Source organism: Diplotaxodon limnothrissa, linkage group LG23 (genome assembly GCF_057381915.1).
Source record: "Diplotaxodon limnothrissa isolate DT_005_m linkage group LG23, D_limnothrissa_male_GT1.1, whole genome shotgun sequence".
Taxonomy (NCBI): Eukaryota; Metazoa; Chordata; class Actinopteri; order Cichliformes; family Cichlidae; genus Diplotaxodon; species Diplotaxodon limnothrissa.
In genome coordinates this window covers 49,794,062-49,813,112 of record NC_140617.1, presented here as the reverse complement: position 1 = coordinate 49,813,112, position 19,051 = coordinate 49,794,062, and the positions used below count along the sequence as shown (strand labels likewise).

The 19,051-nt window shown below is 42.8% G+C and overlaps 1 protein-coding gene across 1 annotated transcript; it reads left to right on the top strand.

Annotated features, from left to right (window-relative positions):
* Window positions 1–1,584: 1,584 nt before the first annotated feature.
* slx9 (SLX9 ribosome biogenesis factor) lies at window positions 1,585–11,568 on the top strand. Its single transcript, XM_085347924.1, has 7 exons — window positions 1,585–1,832; window positions 2,370–2,490; window positions 4,171–4,203; window positions 7,710–7,778; window positions 9,672–9,846; window positions 11,149–11,214; window positions 11,307–11,568. Exons 1-7 carry the CDS (start codon window positions 1,662–1,664, stop codon window positions 11,431–11,433), a joined length of 762 nt encoding a protein of 253 aa, XP_085204050.1. The 5' UTR covers window positions 1,585–1,661; the 3' UTR covers window positions 11,434–11,568.
* The last annotated feature ends 7,483 nt before the right edge of the window (window positions 11,569–19,051 follow it).

The window sequence follows — 19,051 nt, the reverse complement described above, 5'->3', positions numbered from 1 at the left end:
GGAAATGAAGAAGCATGAGCACACCTCCCAACACGGCTGCTTGTGTGCATTTCCCCCACATCCAGCTGCACGAGTTTCTCAGAAAAGTCAAAATGATTGTAGACGATTTGCTTGAGTTCTTATTATCCAGCTGTGTTTCACCATGTCTGTGTTTGTTTACACAGGCACATAATGTACAGTGTAGCACACTAGTGCTGAAAAGACTGGTTATTTTTTATTGCTAAATCCAGCAACAAATAAACATCGTTTTCACGTAATGATGGAACTATTTTATCTTTCATTTTCTTGCATGCTGATGATCTTATTACCTATTAATCCAAGTCTGGGGCATTCTGTTCGGCCCAGAGGAAATATCACCCTGACTTTAACTATGATGTGTAAGTATGTTTGCAAAATCCCTTCTGGTCTCTACTTGTTATTCTCAATAACTCACTTCAGTCATAGCGCTGAATCGATGCTTTTGACTCTTATTACATGAAGGGCCAACTCGCATAAAGCAATGTCCAAAATCATTATTCCTGACAGTGGCAGAGCTGAACAGCCAGAGGTTTACAGGGAAAACCTGCTTCTAACCAAATAAATCCTGAGAAAACTCTAATAAGAGACTCAGGGCAGTAATAATTCGCTTATTTTTCTTTTTTAAATCTTGCATCTTATTTTAGGTTTGTGGGGGCGCTGGAGCCTGTCCTGCTGTCATAGAGAGAAAGCACACCAGTCTATCACTGAGGCAGTTAAACATGCTCACATTGACACTTACATGCGTTCAGTCCCTAATCTCTTTCTCCTTTAACCCACAGTTCAAACCATTCCAAAATAGTCATGCACAAATTATTAAATAGGACGTCCGTAACGTATACGCATTTGTACTTTTACTTGTTTCGTGAGCTATATTTAAGAAGACTAAAATTATTCACATAAATAAATGTTTTGTCATACTGAATTTAAATGTGCAGATGATGTGAATATGAATTGGTTGGCTACCTTTGTGGCTTACTTCCAACTATTGTATAAATAGAAAATAAAATATAAAAAGATGTATCAGAATAAATATTTTGTGCACTCTCCTCGAGTTGCAATGTTAACTACTATTTGTTTTATTTCATCAAACCAAGTTATTCAGCAAATTTAAGGAAGTAATTATTTTCCCATTTTCTAAAAGGTAAAAATAAATAAATAACATAACTTGGTACTAAACCTTTTTTGGAAATTATACCAATATATATATTAAAGTTTTGGAGAACAACTTTTGGAAATTAGTATCACTAGGAACTTTCACTCCTCCTCGTTTTACACCGAGGCACTAAGCTGGTACACCAGTCGCCTCAGGACTACTATAACTACTTCCGGTAGTTATTACCAAAGTAAAATATGTTCAAGCTTCTTATACGCTCTCTAAGTCAGTTAAAATGTTAACACCGTCGATGGCAGCTGCGATGACAGGGGGGAAGTTAAGTACGCGGCGTGTTTCCCATTAAGGAAATACCAAAACCTTGTTTGAGGCAACATGTTCAAAGGAGAGAAAACACTTTTGAAGGCAAAACAGAACGATTTCCGGTGTTAGCTTGGACGACTTGACCTACATTGCACGCTCTCTAATGGAAATATCAACACGAGGGAGTTCGTGTAAGAAGTGGACTTAAAGTTGGTTCGGCGGTATTAAAATGGTTGGGAAGATAAAATATGTTCGGCAGAAGCTTCACCACGAGGCCGTAAAGGTCGATGGGCCGATCGGCTTCGCGCAGCACGGCTCACTGGTGTCTTCTACTGTACGGAAGGATCCTGGTGAACTACTCACAGCAAATCTAAGACTGGGGAGCAAGCCTCACAGACAGGTGTGTGTTTAAAACCATGGACATAACGAACAGTCCAAATCCGTCACTGCCACTTTCTTGGGACGGACGTGACAATATCAACCTTTACCTGACTGAAACTCTTCATATAAGCCATTCCTCTGCAGATGATCTGTTAGCTGGTTGACTCTTTCAAGGATTTTTGATATGAAAGGAAGGTTGGAGATTGGCCTATAATTAGCTGAGACTGCTGGGTCTAGAGATGCTTTTTGAGTAAAGGTTTAACTACAGCCAGCTTGAAGGCCTGTGGTACATAGCTGATTATTAGAGATAGGTTGATCATATTTAAGATTGAAGCATTAATTAATGGCAGGACTTCTTTGAGCAGTTTTGTAGGAATGGGTCTAAAAGACACGTTGATGGTTTGGAGGAAGTAATTACTGAATTACTGAGTAACTAATTACCAGCTCGAGACCATTACACTTAGAGACAGACAGAATCACACATTAGGCTCCATTCTAGCACAAATGTGGTGGATAGAAGTCTTTGAGTTATAGATGCACTTTCAAACCCTTGCAGGCGCCTGCGTTGGCATCCTTCCCCTCCAGTGTTTTTGCTGGCACCAAGATCTCTCCTGAAGCTCTGGTACAGACACTCAAGTTTGATGAAGCTCCAGATGTGCCCACACCTGTCACGAAAGGTAAGAGACGTTTGTCCATGTCAGTGTGATGGCTTATTTGATTATTGTATTATGACCCACAGAGGTCAGTGAAGCAAATTAAGGTATCAACTGTAAAGACGGTATAAGTGTGGCTCAGGTCTAAAGCTGCACTGAAGCACACAAAGCTCTGTGTCCTTTGCTTCTGTGCCTGAGTCTTAACCTACATGTAAATAATTCAGAAAATGTATTCCTAATCGGGTAAACTGCTACAGTTAAATGAAAACGATTCATTATTTATTTATATCAGTGACATTTGTAAGGTGTCTGATAGGGCTGGGCGATATGGCCTAAAATTCATATTGCGATATAATTTGAAGCATGTGCGGTAACGATATATATCACGATATACTCTTTTCTTCTGTATAACGTATTTTTCACACTATAAGGCACACTTTGGTAAGTCGCACTGCTTGATGGATCGTCAGAGCATTACGGCTGCCGTAGTGAGGAGCTTCGCGAAGTAATCTGGGTCCAAAACTCCGTCTACTTCAGGTCCCAAAGTCAAACGAACACTGAGAGTTAAAAACTCTCTAAATTCTTTCATCTTTAATTAAATCATCAGCGTTGCTGCTTTACCAGGTCTAATAATTAAGTTTAACATCCATGAAAACAGAATTTATGACATTTAACGGAGTTAGAAGTTAACAGGAAGTTAGCTCGCTAGTTTCCACCTAAACATTTCATAGCATGTTCTGACAGAGATTTTTTTAATTCAAACGTACAGCTCTGCTGCCACTTCCAACATAAATGAAGACAGAAAAATAAACAGCAGTGATGTTTGTAGCGTTACTGAAGTTTGGCTAGCTGGTATATAATGTTGTGCTACGTGATTACTAGTGACACAGCTATGTTAGCATAACATTAGCACAGTGAAGCTGGAGGATGAAGCCAACTTTTTCCACTCGATAAAAGTTAACGTGAGGGATTCTGGTGGTCAGGGACAAATGCAGTCGCATAGCAGGATGCTGTACACGGGGCAAACTTCAGTCAGGAGAACAACTGAGATTATTCATCCACAATACGAGGTTAGTCATTAATATACTGCAACAACATGGGAACAGAGCAGCTGCAGAGAATTCAACATTAATGAATCAATGTTACGGAAGTGGAGGAAGCGCAGTTTTTGGCTTCCCCCATATTTCAAAAGTGCTTCATCTCTTTGCCGTGACTGTCGGCCGCCATCATTTGCAGATGATAATGGTTTTAGCCGCTGCCATGCTTTGACCAAAACAGGCGCAGCTTGATGACATCATCAACATGCGCTATCGCGATAGAGCGATATAGTCAAAATCTCTATCGTTGGCCAAATTTATATCGTTTCTATCGCCCACCCCTTGTGTCTGACTTATTAAAATGAGTGTTATTAAAATGCTGATGAGAGAAATATTTTGTGTTTGGGACCTAACAGAGCTGCTCGATATGGTTACTTAAGAAATGTACAAAATTTTAAAAAATGGTGTGACAGGAACAAACTATGCTTGAATCTCTGTAAACTGTTGATGTGATTTAGAAATAAAATGAAATTCAGTCAAGTTGTTGAGCTGACTGAGTGTCTCTCTTGCTCAGCTGTGAAGCCAGTTGCAGTTAATCTTAGGTTTATGTGCTCAGGCCCCGGAGTGTAAATGCTGGTTTTCACTCAGTGTTTTGATTTTATTTCAGCATTTGAGAACAACAGAGAAAAAGCAACAACAGGTAAGAAGACTTCAGAATCTCTGTAATTTGAGAATAGAGCAGTTTCAAGTTTGAACTGTACAGAGGCAGAAAAACAGCATAATTGTGTGTGTCTTTTAGGGCTGCCACGATTAGTCGACTAGTCACGATTATGTCGACTATTAAAATCGTCGACGACTGATTTAATAGTCGACGCATCGTTTGAAGCTTTGTAAGATCACAAAGGACGCAGGAATAAGTAGCAGGATTTAAGAGTGTAATAACGGACTGAAACAGAAGATGGCAGCACTGCATGTACAAGGATGCCAGCTGCCGTTAAACCCCGAAGAAGAAGAAGCTGTGTCCCAGAATTCATAGCGCAGCCCAGCGCAGTTGTCAACAATGGCGGCAGCTAGTTAGTTTTAACTTTACTCTTATTATTCTTTCTGGGTCACAAAATAAACGTTTAACATATTTTCAGGCGAGAATGTAGCTGTGTAAACCTCAAATATCGGCTCAGTTTATCAGGACACCACATATTTTCAAAAGCGCTCCGACGTTTTCGGAGACGTCTGTTACCCACTAGCTCGATAGCTAGCCGGGGGCAAGGTCACTAGAGCCGTGAGAACACCGGACTCCTGGCAAATCTTTTTCAAACCCACCGCTGTCTTTCGCTACTCAGGTTAAACATGATATATGTCACTTAGATAACTTAACAATGTTATTGTTTGGCTTTCTTCAGTGTTTTATTTGTTCCTGAGTAAATCGGTTTGGCTGAGATTAAAGTTTTTGCACAGCTAAAACTGTCAAGCAGACAGCTGATTATCAGAAGTGTGAGACGCTGGAGAATATACTCCAGTGTCCTGTTATATTTTAGAAAGCAAGGAGTTTATTAAACTTCACCGAAACAATCTGCAAATTTCATTAAAAATTAATAAACTACCATCTTGTCTTTATTTTTAGTTAGCACATACCTTAAACACTTAAAGCTGTAAGCTAATGATAGTTATATAAGACCAGATGCTGCTGGTGCAATAAGCTGTACGTCCAATGGATGATGATCTGATTAGTCGACTAATCGCAAAAATAATCGGTGACTAGTCGACTATCAAAATAATTGTTTGTGGCAGCCCTAGTGTCTTTAATGAGCCTGTTTTGGTTCTTCCGTGTATATGAAGGCCTCCATGAAACTGTTGAAATGCTCGTCACTACTTAGAGTCGTCTAAAGCAGCTGCAAAGCTGTGATGTGCTGAACCAGTCTTCTCTCTCCCTGCTGTGGTGTTGTTTTCTCATTTGCCTTCAGCTGTTCGATATCACTTACTCTGCAGTGTGTGCGGTGTGGTGGATGTACGACGGTTAGGTGGAGAACTCGTCTTCTGCCCACCTCAATCACAGAGATCCATTTCATCTGACAGTGGAAAAATGAGGCTCCCAGTGGGAACAGTGGTGGTAAAGCATGCCCCCTGCCTAACAAACACACTGGAAACCCCCACCTACTTGTGAAAGATTGGATTTCTCCACCTGTGCTCACAGTTGTAGCCAGTGGCAGATGCTTATCTTTGCCTGTTCTGTTGAAACACTTGTGTTGTTTGGTGCTGTGCTGGTAGATAAAGGCCTGCTAGGATGTCTGCACTGTTCACAGTGTGGAGATAACATGCCTGTCTGAACAACACTGGCTGACATACAGTGGGGTAAATAATTATTGGATGAGCAGCAGGTTTGCACACATCTCAGGGGGGATTTTGGCCCACTCCACTTGACAAACAACTCCACGCTTCAGCTCCCTCCACAGATGTCCTGGAGCATTGACGTTGGGAGACTGGGGAGCCTTTAATGGGCCTCTTCCTTAGCCTGTCTGTTGTTGCCTTGGTTGGTATTTTGTCTCTCCATTACATTTAAACATGATAAAAATGATAGACAGCTCATTCTTTGTAAGTGAGCAAACGTACAAGATGTTGAGTTAGGCATGTCTCCCCATCGCTAGCTTAAACAAGTCCTTGGCAGTTCCTGTTATATAAAATATATAAAAAAATTCCCCACTTGCCCCTGTGGGCGGTCAATCCTTCAAGCTCGGGTCCTCTACCAGAGGCCTGGGAGCTTGAGGGTCCTGCGCAGTATCTTAGCTGTTCCCAGGACTGCGCTCTTCTGGACAGAGATCTCCGATGTTGTTCCCGGGATCTGCTGGAGCCACTCGCCTAGCTTGGGAGTCACCGCACCTAGTGCTCCGATTACCACGGGGACCACCGTTACCTTCACCCTCCACATCCTCTCGAGCTCTTCTCTGAGCCCTTGGTATTTCTCCAGCTTCTCGTGTTCCTTCTTCCTGATGTTGCTGTCATTTGAACCGCTACATCGATCACTACGGCCGTCTTCTTCTGTTTGTCTACCACCACTATGTCCGGTTGGTTAGCCACTACCATTTTGTCCGTCTGTATCTGGAAGTCCCACAGGATCTTAGCTCGGTCATTCTCCACCACCCTTGGGGGCGTCTCCCATTTTGACCTCGGGACTTCCAGGTTATACTCGGCACAGATGTTCCTGTACACTATGCCGGCCACTTGGTTATGGCGTTCCATGTATGCCTTGCCTGCTAGCATCTTGCACCCTGCTGTTATGTGCTGGATTGTCTCTGGGGCATCTTTACACAGCCTGCACCTGGGGTCTTGCCTGGTGTGATAGACCCCAGCCTCTATGGATCTTGTGCTCAGAGCTTGTTCTTGTGCTGCCATGATTAGTGCCTCTGTGCTGTCTTTCAGTCCAGCTTTGTCCAGCCACTGGTAAGATTTCTGGATATCAGCCACCTCCTCTATCTGCCGGTGGTACATACATGCAGGGGCCTGTCCTCCCATGATGGTTCCTCGTCTTTTTTAATTTGCTTCGTATTTCGCCGCATGTCTTCACAGAACAAATGTGGACTCACTCAGCCTTAATGTTAAACAAGAGGGAGTTGTTATGGAATTTAAAACACCAACATATAGTCAGTAGATTTTATTTAAAAGTGTTTATATTGACAGAATACTGCATCTCTAATGTAATTAACCCCAATATGAGCAGTAGTGCACCGTATACCAGAACACACTGACTGGGTAAAGCTGCCTGTGTGGGCGCTTCATGGGTCAGTGTTGACCTAGCTTTTACTTTAGTGCTGGGCACTGCTATGATTTAAAAAAAGGGACGTAGAGCAAAGAACAGCATGTTTGAAGCTGCTGCTAAAGCATGGATCAATAAGCTTCAATATATTTCTGATGCTGTTGCAGCTACAGGGACAGGACTGCTCAGAGCCTCTACAGCCTTTTGTCTTCACTCTTTCATTTCCAAAAGGAAAGAACTGTGTTTCTACGTTGGGTTAACCCTGCATGGGTTTTGGTCCTGACACATGCACGGAGTGTCAGCGCTGGTTTATGCAGCACGAAGCTTTGTTTTCTGTTCACGAAGGAAGGTTTGCAGCCATCTTTGATGAGTCGCATAAAGCTGCCTCTCATAGGCCCCTCCCACTGTGCTGTTATATCGACTGATATTCCTGTTTGTGTGTGTTTGTGTTTCTACAGGCACAGAAATCAAGAAAATGCAGTCAAAGAAAGAAAAGATGAAGGAGAGGAGGGAGCGGTGGCTCAGCAGTGAGTTCACATGGACACAACAATGTAACCTGCTCTTATTTAGTCTGGCAGCTGTGGTTCAGTCGTACAGCTCCATTTCTTACCAAAAATCTCAGGCCAACACGTATTTTCATCTAAGTGAACAGTCCAAACACACTCTGGAGTCTGCCACGTGGGCTTGTGTTCATTCTTATTAATGTAATATTTTTGTCAGTGTCACTTCACTATTACACTGTTTTAATTACTGAGTTAGGGTTAGTTTGCAGGGAGGCTGAGGTGAAGGTACTGGTGTCTGATCGCTCTGTGCTCGAGCCCCACTGTGGTCCACAAACTCTTCAAAAACATCAGAAACAACAATGGCAGGTTTCGATCTGCCGTCCAGAGGGACCTGTGTACGGTCCAGGTGTCGCATCAGTGCTGCTAGAACTGAATTCAAAGCTCGTGAAAAAACAGTCGGACGCGTCGTTCTGTGGAGAAGGTGAACCCGTCACACTCCACTCACCGTGGACACGCGTGTTTGGAAACTGTGTGTTTGTGTGATCTTAGTTGTTTTCATGTAACACAGATTATTAAAGGTTTTAAAAACGACATCTTCTTCCAATTAGGAATCTTCTCTCCGTGATCATTTCAGCTAATTGGGATTAGCCTGTAACAGTAGCCCTGTGATGAGCCAATCAATTCGTCAGTAACACAACACGTCTCCTCTTCAGGCGTATAATTAGTTACTAATGGCTTCATGTCTCAGCCCTGCTGAAACCCTAAACCAGCTCCACAGTGGATCGTCCCAGTGTTACAGTCTGGGCTCCACTGGCCAAGGACATCCAGCTTTCACTTTAAATGTACAGCTTGAATGGACACGTTAGGGAAAGAAGATTCATTTCCAGGAATTGCTAAACTTAAAGTAATTCTGATGCTTGGGGAGTAAGAAGTATGGTAAATGGTCTGTATTTATGTAGCGCTTTACTCGTCCCTAAGGACCCCAAAGCGCTTTACATATCCAGTCATCCACCCATTCACACACACATTCACACACTGGTGATGGCAGCTACATGTAGCCACAGCCACCCTGGGGCGCACTGACAGAGGCGAGGCTGCCGGACACTGGCGCCACCGGGCCCTCTGACCACCACCAGTAGGCAACGGGTGAAGTGTCTTGCCCAAGGACACAACGACCGAGACTGTCCAAGCCGGGGCTCGAACCGGCAACCTTCTGATTACAAGGCGAACTCCCAACTCTTGAGCCACGATCGCCCCTGTAATATGCAGTACATACTTTAATGGTTTGTTTCCACATCACTGGGGCTCAGCTGTTTGACAGGAGAATGAATCCTGGTACTTGGTCGTCAGCTGTGGAGAGTTTAGTTGGCATGAAGGTTCCTTTGGGATCAATACTTCTTATTGTTTTGGTAGACACGCCGCTCATTTTCACTGTGATGCCAGAAAATAGTTTGAAAAGAATTAAGTGACAGTAAAATGGATAAAACCCTCCTGTTAAAGTACCACAGAGGCTTTCTTCATGTGCAACGGTCTGCATGTGTGATGTCACAGAGCTGCCATCACAGAGCGGCTGAGAACGCCGTCGCTCACAGGTTCGGCTTGTTGTCGTCAGCCGTCCCTCGTCTTTATTCTGTAGTCTGCAAACACTGTCTGCGTGTGTTACTCAATGTAACATCTCAGTTTAAATCAACTTTGACATGTTTAAGTTCACATGTGAGAGATAACGGTGTCATTGCACAGTCCTACGTGGTACAATAGCACAATGACACTGATAACTGTCCCACGACGGCACATCACAGTAACTTCAGTAATAAAATGAAGAAGAATAAGTGTATGTTATATAGAAACCTCACATCTTGTACTGACATTTCCTGTTACTATATGTCTCACTGTAATAATTTCGCTGCTGTTTCTCAGAGATCAGCTCCATTAAGCAGGCGAAAGAGCTCCAAGCAGCCGAGGTCCGGAGACAGGCCACTCCTGTAGTGGGAGACATGAGGCCGCTGGCTGACGCCTTACCGGATCTCTCTCAGCTCATCTCCCCAGCTTCCACAGCCCCCGTCGCTTGCCGCAAAAGCAGGAAAATCAAAGTGTAAGTGCCAAGGTGACCGCTGAGCAAGCCAGGCATCAAGTGTCAACATGACAGTTGTTGATTATCAAGTGCAGCGTCCCAAAGTGATCCCGTTTCTTTTGTCCTTGAAGACAGCAAATCAGGACTAATGGCATGTTTGTGGCTGATGAGGCTTCATCTACTGGCTGCTCTCACTTGTGTTCGCTGTCCGTTTCTTAATGACCAAATATTTTAGTAGAAATGAGCAGAGGTTGGAAAAATGAGCTTACTTTGGGCTGATCAGGCCAAAATAAGACGTTTTATTTCAATAATAAAGAGATTTTCTAAGCTTAACTGTTTTCCGCAGGCGTGTCCATCAGTGCCTGCTATACTGACACAAAATGAATTATGGACCATCGCACGAGCACCACTGTTTTACTGCTGACACAGGCCTGCACTTACATCTTTTGCTGGACTCGGATGAGTCGTCAGTCCAGTCAGTTTTTTCCATTGTCACCATGGTTCACCACAGTCCTCAGAAACTTTGTCATCTTTGTACACTGATGTGCTGGTTTTCACATCTTTAGTCTCAATCACTTTCTTTGTATTTTAGAGAATTTGTACTTCACTTTGTTCTGTCGTGTTCATGATGAGTGACAAAAAAAACAAACCTTGAACTGTAAATTTGTTATTCAAGCAGCAGTAATCAGGCCTGGGTTCATCTAGGTCAAAGTTCAACTTTAACACTATTCAGTAATAACAACAACAATGATAAGAAGAAGAATATCAAAAGCAAACACTAAGTGATGCTTTCATTTGGATCAGTGTCAGATATCTCCTAAGTACAGTCAGCTGACTCATGACCACAGGTCTGTCTGAGAGAGGGAACCTTTAGTAATTAAATGAGCTTCAATGTCTGTCCTCGTCTGTCCCCATATGTGCCTGTCCTGTCCCCGACTGTCCCTGTCTGTCCCCCGCTGTCCCTGTCCTGTCTCTGTCTGTCCCCATCTGTCCCCGTCCGTCCCTGTCTGTGCCCATCAGCTCCATTTCTTTTTCCTGGCCTACGTCAGATGTCTTGCAGAGTTTGGGTGGAGCTACCTGAAGGAGCAGCTTCTCCCACAGACTGTGATAAAAACATCTTTAGTTTGATTTACACTCTGTGGTCATGTGACCACCACATACTGATGTCAAAGCAACATTAAAGTAGTGACTGCCTGATAAATAAACCCCGCAGCGTTTCCCTGCTGTGTGGAAGACCAGTAGGAGACACCATTAGAAGAAACTGTCCACTGTTCTTGATGTGTTAAAGTGTCCCCATGTCTCTGTCCGATGTCCTCCCTTTAGCCCGGTGAAGAGACCAGAGCCCACAGATTTCAGTCAGATGAAACGCTCACAGAAACGCAGACTGCTGTAAGAGTTTTCTTTCTTTCTTACAGTGATTGAGAGCCAGACTACACTCCTGTGTGGAAATCCTCTGCCACTCTTCTTTATTGTTTTTACAGGGAGACTGAGACCAGCAGGTTCAGCAAAGCAGTAAGGACGCTCTCAGGTAAAACCAACCCTCTGGCTGATATCGGTGAGCTGCTGAGGAAGAAGATGAGACAGGAGGAAGAGCAAAGCTGCGTTTAGCAAGATCCCAAAGCTGGACTGTGGGAGGCTGAAGAGTATCCACACACGAACATTTCTAACTGTCAGCGAACAGCAACAACCCTGATACCTGTGAGTGACACAGCAGGGTTTCTCTGAAATAATAAATCACAACATTCAGACCCAACATGTTCTGTTTCATTTCTCCTACAAGGTCACAAACTTTAATCACTGTGTTCATTAAAAATAATAATAACATCCCAGGATGTGTACTTTCAGCTGCTTGCCTGTGAATAAGGCCGTGACCTGACAGTAGTGTTCAGACTGTCACCACATGCACATACCTCTAACATACAGAAATGTGGATGCTTCTGATAATTCCCCTTTCTCTCAGCCTGGTGTGTTCCCAGGAATGTGGCACATGTCTCCGTGCTGACTCTCCGCTGTAGATGCAAATGAAATAACAGTGTGAAACCCAAGTCTGACTTACAGGAAATGCAGAAATCAGAAGAGAGAAGACATAAGTAATGTCAAGGCAACGTGCTAGCTTTGATGTGTGATTTTAGCTTCTGCTCTTTTTTAGACTCTTCTTCATTAATTCTTAATAAATGAAATGAACGAATGAAGGTCTGGATTTGACTCCCAAGTATTTAATTTGCAATTAAAGACATTTATGTGAAGCCACAACATACGATCAAGGCTCTGAATGCACCGAAGGACAAACCAAACATTACAGGAGTGAATGACAGAAAGAAGAAGAGCACAGTGAACAGGAAACGGCCTGGGCAGTGATGCCAGGATTCTGTCTGTGGTTCAAAATGCAAACAAACTCCTACATGTCATTCTGTACACGGCTGTACTACAAACTGGGGTTAATGGTAAGTCAGAGCTTTGCTTTCTGCTTTTATTTAAACAGCTAAATCACATTAGTCGTTTATGCTTAACACTAAACCGGGTCTTAAACGGGTTATATTTAGAGTTTCAATCCAAAAGCACCACCTCATAATTCAATTACATTTACAGCATATGTTCAATGTGCTGCAGAACCTGTGCTGGGGATAAGCGTAGGGATCATGTTGAGAGCCGTCTGACCTCATGTGACCCATATGAAGGCTCTCACAGTATGGATCAGTTAGAGAGACAATGCTACTGTATGAAAGCCATCCAGTTAATAAATGTATTCCTTTGTTTCCAGAGTCATCGACTCGCACCCCACCCCCCACCCGAAGCCCTTTTATAATTAGAGGCAAGAAAAACCTAATCAATACAAAGTCCGGTGCTGCCATTAGAACTCATTAATAATGAATCTATGGGACGAGCGCAGTGTTGAATTAAAGTAACCAGAGCTCATTGTTAGCAGCCTCCAAATGAAGTGAATATATGAAGCACGGCGCTTCCCAGGCTTGTATCTGTGAATCCACTGTTCTCAGATCTCACAGCCTTAAACTGCAAGCACAAATATTTCATGACCAACAGACACAAACGCAGCTATGAAAGAACACAATCGCAATTCAAGTGTGGCAGTGAATGAACTGTGACAACAACAACAACAATAATAATAGTGCCTGAAAGGCTACAGATGCTGGGTTCACTAGGACAAAGCAAAGTGATCCAATGCGTTAGGAGAATTTAGTGGAGGCTGGGTCTGTAGCCCATGTGCTAATGACTTATTTTAAAGTTACAGTCAGATTCAGGCACCAAACCTAGTTCAGTTTAGGAAAAGATTTAAGTTTCAGTATAAATACTTTCAGAATATGAAATATCCAGGTGTTCTTACTTCAAGGTTAGAACTCCTGAAGGTACGTTTCTCTCACTACTGCAGTATAACTCTCTACATCAGGGGTGGGGAGCTCCAGGCCTCGAGGGCCTGATTCATTCCTTGCCAGGCCTCTGGAGAACTTCAAGACGTGTTGAGGAGGTCATTTAGCCATTTGAACCAGCTGTGCTGGATCGAGGACACATCTAAACCCTGCAGGACACCGGCCCTCGAGGCCTGGAGTTGAACACCGCTGCTGACACAGCAGAGCTTCTTTCTAAGCCTGTATCAGTGCTGCTGGCCTCTCTTTAACTGTCCCTCGCTCTGATCTTAAAACCAGATGTGCTTTTGAGGTTGTTGCACCCAAACTGTGAGACTGCCTCTCTCTGTTTGTTTCAAGCGATGTGTGTGAATGAGGCACGTTGTATAAAGCGCTGTGTGATTTTACCCTTAATCTTTTCTCTTCATGCATACATGCGTGTGTGTGTGTACAGGGAGTGCAGAATTATTAGGCAAATGAGTATTTTGTCCACATCATCCTCTTCATGCATGTTGTCTTACTCCAAGCTGTATTTGCTCGAAAGCCTACTACCAATTAAGCATATTAGGTGATGTGCATCTCTGTAATGAGAAGGGGTGTGGTCTAATGACATCAACACCCTATATCAGGTGTGCATAATTATTAGGCGCAAAATAACTGCCCATGAACTGAGAAAAGTCAAGCGTGCAGCTGCCAAGATGCCACTTGCCACCAGTTTGGCCATATTTCAGAGCTGCAACATCACTGGAGTGCCCAAAAGCACAAGGTGTGCAATACTCAGAGACATGGCCAAGGTAAGAAAGGCTGAAAGACGACCACCACTGAACAAGACACACAAGCTGAAACGTCAAGACTGGGCCAAGAAATATCTCAAGACTGGTTTTTCTAAGGTTTTATGGACTGATGAAATGAGAGTGAGTCTTGATGGGCCAGATGGATGGGCCCGTGGCTGGATTGGTAAAGGCAGAGAGCTCCAGTCTGACTCAGACGCCAGCAAGGTGGAGGTGGAGTACTGGTTTGGGCTGGTATCATCAAAGATGAGCTTGTGGGGCCTTTTCGGGTTGAGGATGGAGTCAAGCTCAACTCCCAGTCCTACTGCCAGTTTCTGGAAGACACCTTCTTCAAGCAGTGGTACAGGAAGAAGTCTGCATCCTTCAAGAAAAACATGATTTTCATGCAGGACAATGCTCCATCACACGCGTCCAAGTACTCCACAGCGTGGCTGGCAAGAAAGGGTATAAAAGAAGAAAAACTAATGACATGGCCTCCTTGTTCACCTGATCTGAACCCCATTGAGAACCTGTGGTCCATCATCAAATGTGAGATTTACAAGGAGGGAAAACAGTACACCTCTCTGAACAGTGTCTGGGAGGCTGTGGTTGCTGCTGCACGCAATGTTGATGGTGAACAGATCAAAACACTGACAGAATCCATGGATGGCAGGCTTTTGAGTGTCCTTGCAAAGAAAGGTGGCTATATTGGTCGCTGATTTGTTTTTGTTTTGTTTTTGAATGTCAGAAATGTATATTTGTGAATGTGGAGATGTTATATTGGTGTCACTGGTAAAAATAAATCATTGAAATGGGTATATATTTGTTTTTTGTTAAGTTGCCTAATAATTATGCACAGTAATAGTCACCTGCACACACAGATATCCCCCTAAAACAGCTAAAACTAAAAACAAACTAAAAACTACTTCCAAAAACATTCAGCTTTGATATTAATGAGTTTTTTGGGTTCATTGAGAACATGGTTGTTGTTCAATAATAACATTATTCCTCAAAAATACAACTTGCCTAATAATTCTGCACTCCCTGTGTGTGTGTGTGTGTGTGTGTGTGTGTGTGTGTGTGTGTGTGTGTGTGTGTGTGTGTGTGTGTGTGTGTGTGTGTGTGTGTGTAACCAACATAACCAGATCAGGTCATCCCAGCCGGACCTGCTCAGCTCTGATTGAAGTCTGTGTTCACATAAATAAAGTGTTGATGAATCCAGACATAAATATATTTCATTAGCTTAACTCACTTATGTAAAGACAACTTTAGTTAAACCAGTGAAACCTTGCAGCTCACACTTACCTGACTGACACTAGTGAGGCAGTCGCTGGGTTTTATTTATTTATTTATTTATTTATTTATTTATTTATTTATTTTTATTTATTTTTTTTCTTGGAAGTGACATCAGAAACAGCAGCATGTGACATCACGTGATGGCGGAGCTTCAGTTCATCCTTTGTCATCCTTTTTTTTTTTTTTTTTTTTTTAATAGGACAGGGGGAAAGAATGAAAGAAAGAGGGGGAGAGGAAGAAAGAAAACCAAAGGGGAGAAGAGACGGTGAGAAGGGGGGGAAGAGAGAAAAAAAAAAAAAAAAAAAAAAAAAAAAAGGATGACAAAGGATGAACTGAAGCTCCGCCATCACGTGATGTCACATGCTGCTGTTTCTGATGTCACTTCCAAGAAAAAAAAAAAAAACACTTTTCCTATAATAAGCAGGAAAAGTGTTTCTATTTCACTCTCACATGAATGCGGTCATAGCTGCCATTTTCTATGCTGCTTTAAATTTGTTACTGTTGTCAAACCAACAACAAATGGACTCGTAGCAGAAAGGAAGTGGAGAGAAACAGAAAATGCATAGAGTAAATATATTTACTTTGAATCTGTTGTCTGTTAATGTGAAAAAGCTAATCACCAGCTTTACCCTTCAGCTCGAACAACCACCAGCTGTCATTAATATTCTAAGATAAACTCCCAGAACCAGAGGAAACACTGGAGTCAGTTTATGAGATTGTAAAAAACTGAATATACTTTCTCTGCCTCTAAATATGATCAAAACATGCAATCAACAAAAACCTTCTGGACTTGTTGGACCTGCACAAACCCAGAGAAACTTTCAAACAATATTTCAAAGGGTTACACAGTGCTGTGCCACAGGAAATACTTCAGTCAATTCATTTCCTCACTTGCTCCACTCTCCGTTTTATTTCTTTCCTCTTCCCTGACCGACATAAAAGGAAAACCTCACGTGAACAAGTGGAAAGTCTGTTAAAACACATCCAGACATCGTTTCAAAGCGCATTAGTAGCTCAGTGTGTGGATCCATTCAGTTTGTTTTTTACCACCTGAGCTTTTGTCGAGAGACCGTTTCCATCACAGTTATGGCCTGTATTTATTTATATAGCGCTTTTACTAGTCCCTAAGGACCCCAAAGCGCTTTACATATCCAGTCATCCACCCATTCACACACTGGTGATGGCAGCTACATTGTAGCCACAGCCACCCTGGGGCGCACTGACAGAGGCGAGGCTGCCGGACACTGGCGCCACCGGGCCCTCTGACCACCACCAGTAGGCAACGGGTGAAGTGTCTTGCCCAAGGACACAACGACCGAGACTGTCCGAGCCGGGGCTCGAACCGGCAACCTTCCGATTACAAGGCGAACTCCCAACTCTTGAGCCACGATCGCCCCATTCTTTGTAAAACCTCAGATGTGTACTTCAGCTTTGTGGGGAGGCTCCAGTCCAGTAAGTAAACGAGGCCAAACAAAACAGCGACTGCATCTGCAGTGTTACCAAGGTCATGCAGCATTTCAGCATCTTCAGTGATTACTCCGACATCTTCAAGGTCACCGGTGGGTTCTGCTCCTTCCTTCCTAATGGTAAGATTCCCAGGATCTGCCGCATTGCCTCCTGGTTCTCCTCAGCATCCTCAAAAACAAAAGAAATAAACCTTCAGCCAGAACACAAACCACAGTAAATATCTGGTGTAGCTTTCCAGCTGTGCTAACATCCACTTTTGGCCTGTTGGTATCTGTTCCCAGCCATGGATAAGACAAAGGCTGCACTGGAAAACTCAACAGCACATCCGCTAAAACATTTGTTAAACGTTAGTCTATAAATTCTTAATGTTGGTGAGAAGAGATCTTTACTGCATGCAGTTGTCCTGAGGGAAGAACAGATATTCTGTATTTCTGTGCATGCACCCCAACAGGGTTTATTCTGTGGGCCATCTGTTCTGATCCCAGGAAGAAATGAAAATAAAAATACTTTATTAATATCAATGAGGAAAAGAATGAATAATTAATAATCAATTAAATTAAAAATGTAAACATCATCACAACATTCAAAAAAGCTAAATCTGTGGAAAGCAGAGGTCACTAAACTTACCATGTACGCCTTTATGAGGGTTTCTGGGTCTTCATTGAGATAAACAATTACACAAGCTCTTTTAACTTCGTTGGCATCATCCTGCAGCGTGTAAGATTATTGTGCAGTAAATAACACAAGAAAAAAATAAAAAGAAATAAAAAGAAGAAACACAAACACCAAAACTGACATTTTTTATAGTTTCTGTAGCTGAAACAGTTCACATCTTAATTTCATGGAGTTTTTAGGGAGAAAGACAGGAACAAACGCCAAACAAGCATGCATTATTCAGAATAATAAAAATGAAATGAGTAACAGTTGCATTCACACAATAATTACAGAGTGAATAAAAATATGTCAGTGAACTGAAGTTTGTTAAAAACAAACACACCTCGTCTGCCATGATGTTCTTAATGTTTTGTCCAGCAGCTCCTCCTTTCATTAGCTGCGCGGAGAGGTGGTGTAGCCGCTGCATGAAGCTGGATGTCAGGGGTGATGCTGCAAACATTTAATCGTTACCATATATGGCGCCGCTGCTGTCCAATGAGAAGCGCAGCCCTGAAGCATCCAGAGGAGTTTTGAACCTTCACGCTCTGCAGGCGCCGTCACACCGAGGAGGCTTCAGCGCCGTCACGCAGCTCGCTGTGAGTAGCTCTCATTAGTTCATTGGTTGGTTTTCCAGCCTCCTGTCAGTGTTGTCAGAGCGCGCGGTCAGTAAACAGGACAAGAGCTTTAGCAAGAAAGCATCAGGTTAGTCATGTTGCTTAAAATGTGTCTTTTATTCTGAACTTTAGGAACCCGTTTTCTTTAATTACTGTCTTTTTTTTAAATCCTTTTACTTTGGCGCGAGTGCTTGGAAGTGCGCAGACGCACGCGGTGCACTAAGCTGGGGCCTAGTTTGATTTGGGCGGACAGCTAAAATATAACAAATCAGTCAGTCGATCAATATTTAGGGGGAGGTCACACGAACCGACCTCTAGCACAGGTTTGGCTCCCTGCTGTGACACGTGTGTGTCTAATTAAATAGCGTTGTAAACAAACAAACAAACAATGGTTAATATTTCGCTCTTTTTGTTCACATGGTCGTGGAATATCATTAGAGCTTAGATTCATATTTGAAATATGATCCTTCATATTATTTGAATCTGCTGCATCACAGAAATACTGCCATCAGTCTAAATATGGAGATCTGTGAATCTTCCCTCAAACTCGGGTTTTTCTGTCTACAAATGAAATTAACAAAGTTTTGTGATTTTCAGCCTTTGTTGCCTCATAGAAAAAAAATTTTTTGACAGGTTTGTGCAGTAAGTACAGTGAGTACTTATGGAAGAAGTAATCATTGGGTTTCATATTCAGTGCTTACAGAAAACGATAGGTTCACATTTTCCCTCAGCTTGCCTCACTCGATGATGGGCCTGGGTTATACAGGGGCTGGCTGCAGTTCAAACAGCTGATGCTATGTGTTGGTACATTCATACTGCAGTGTCTGTGTGTTTCTGTGCCGCTGCCTCCGTCCAGCTTTTCATCCCTGCTGTAGTTCAAATTGAAACTTATGGTTGACGTCAGAATTTCCTGTAAAGCTGAGCAGCTTCTTCTGTGCAGCATCAGTCTGACTTTCACTCTTGCTGTAAAGGACAAGAAATGAAGAGGAAAACGTGACTCTATTAATATCCTACATGTCACATTTATTAAAAGATATTTACAATATTCTTGTAAAAGCAAAAA

Excerpts from the sequence above, each read along its gene's own strand:
- slx9 (XM_085347924.1), top strand. The coding sequence starts at position 1,662 with ATGGTTGGGAAGATAAAATATGTTCGGCAGAAGCTTCACCACGAGGCC. Across the intron at positions 9,847-11,148 it reads AAAAGCAGGAAAATCAAAGT|CCCGGTGAAGAGACCAGAGC; the intron begins GTAAGTGCCAAG and ends TCCTCCCTTTAG. Across the intron at positions 11,215-11,306 it reads TCACAGAAACGCAGACTGCT|GGAGACTGAGACCAGCAGGT; the intron begins GTAAGAGTTTTC and ends TTGTTTTTACAG.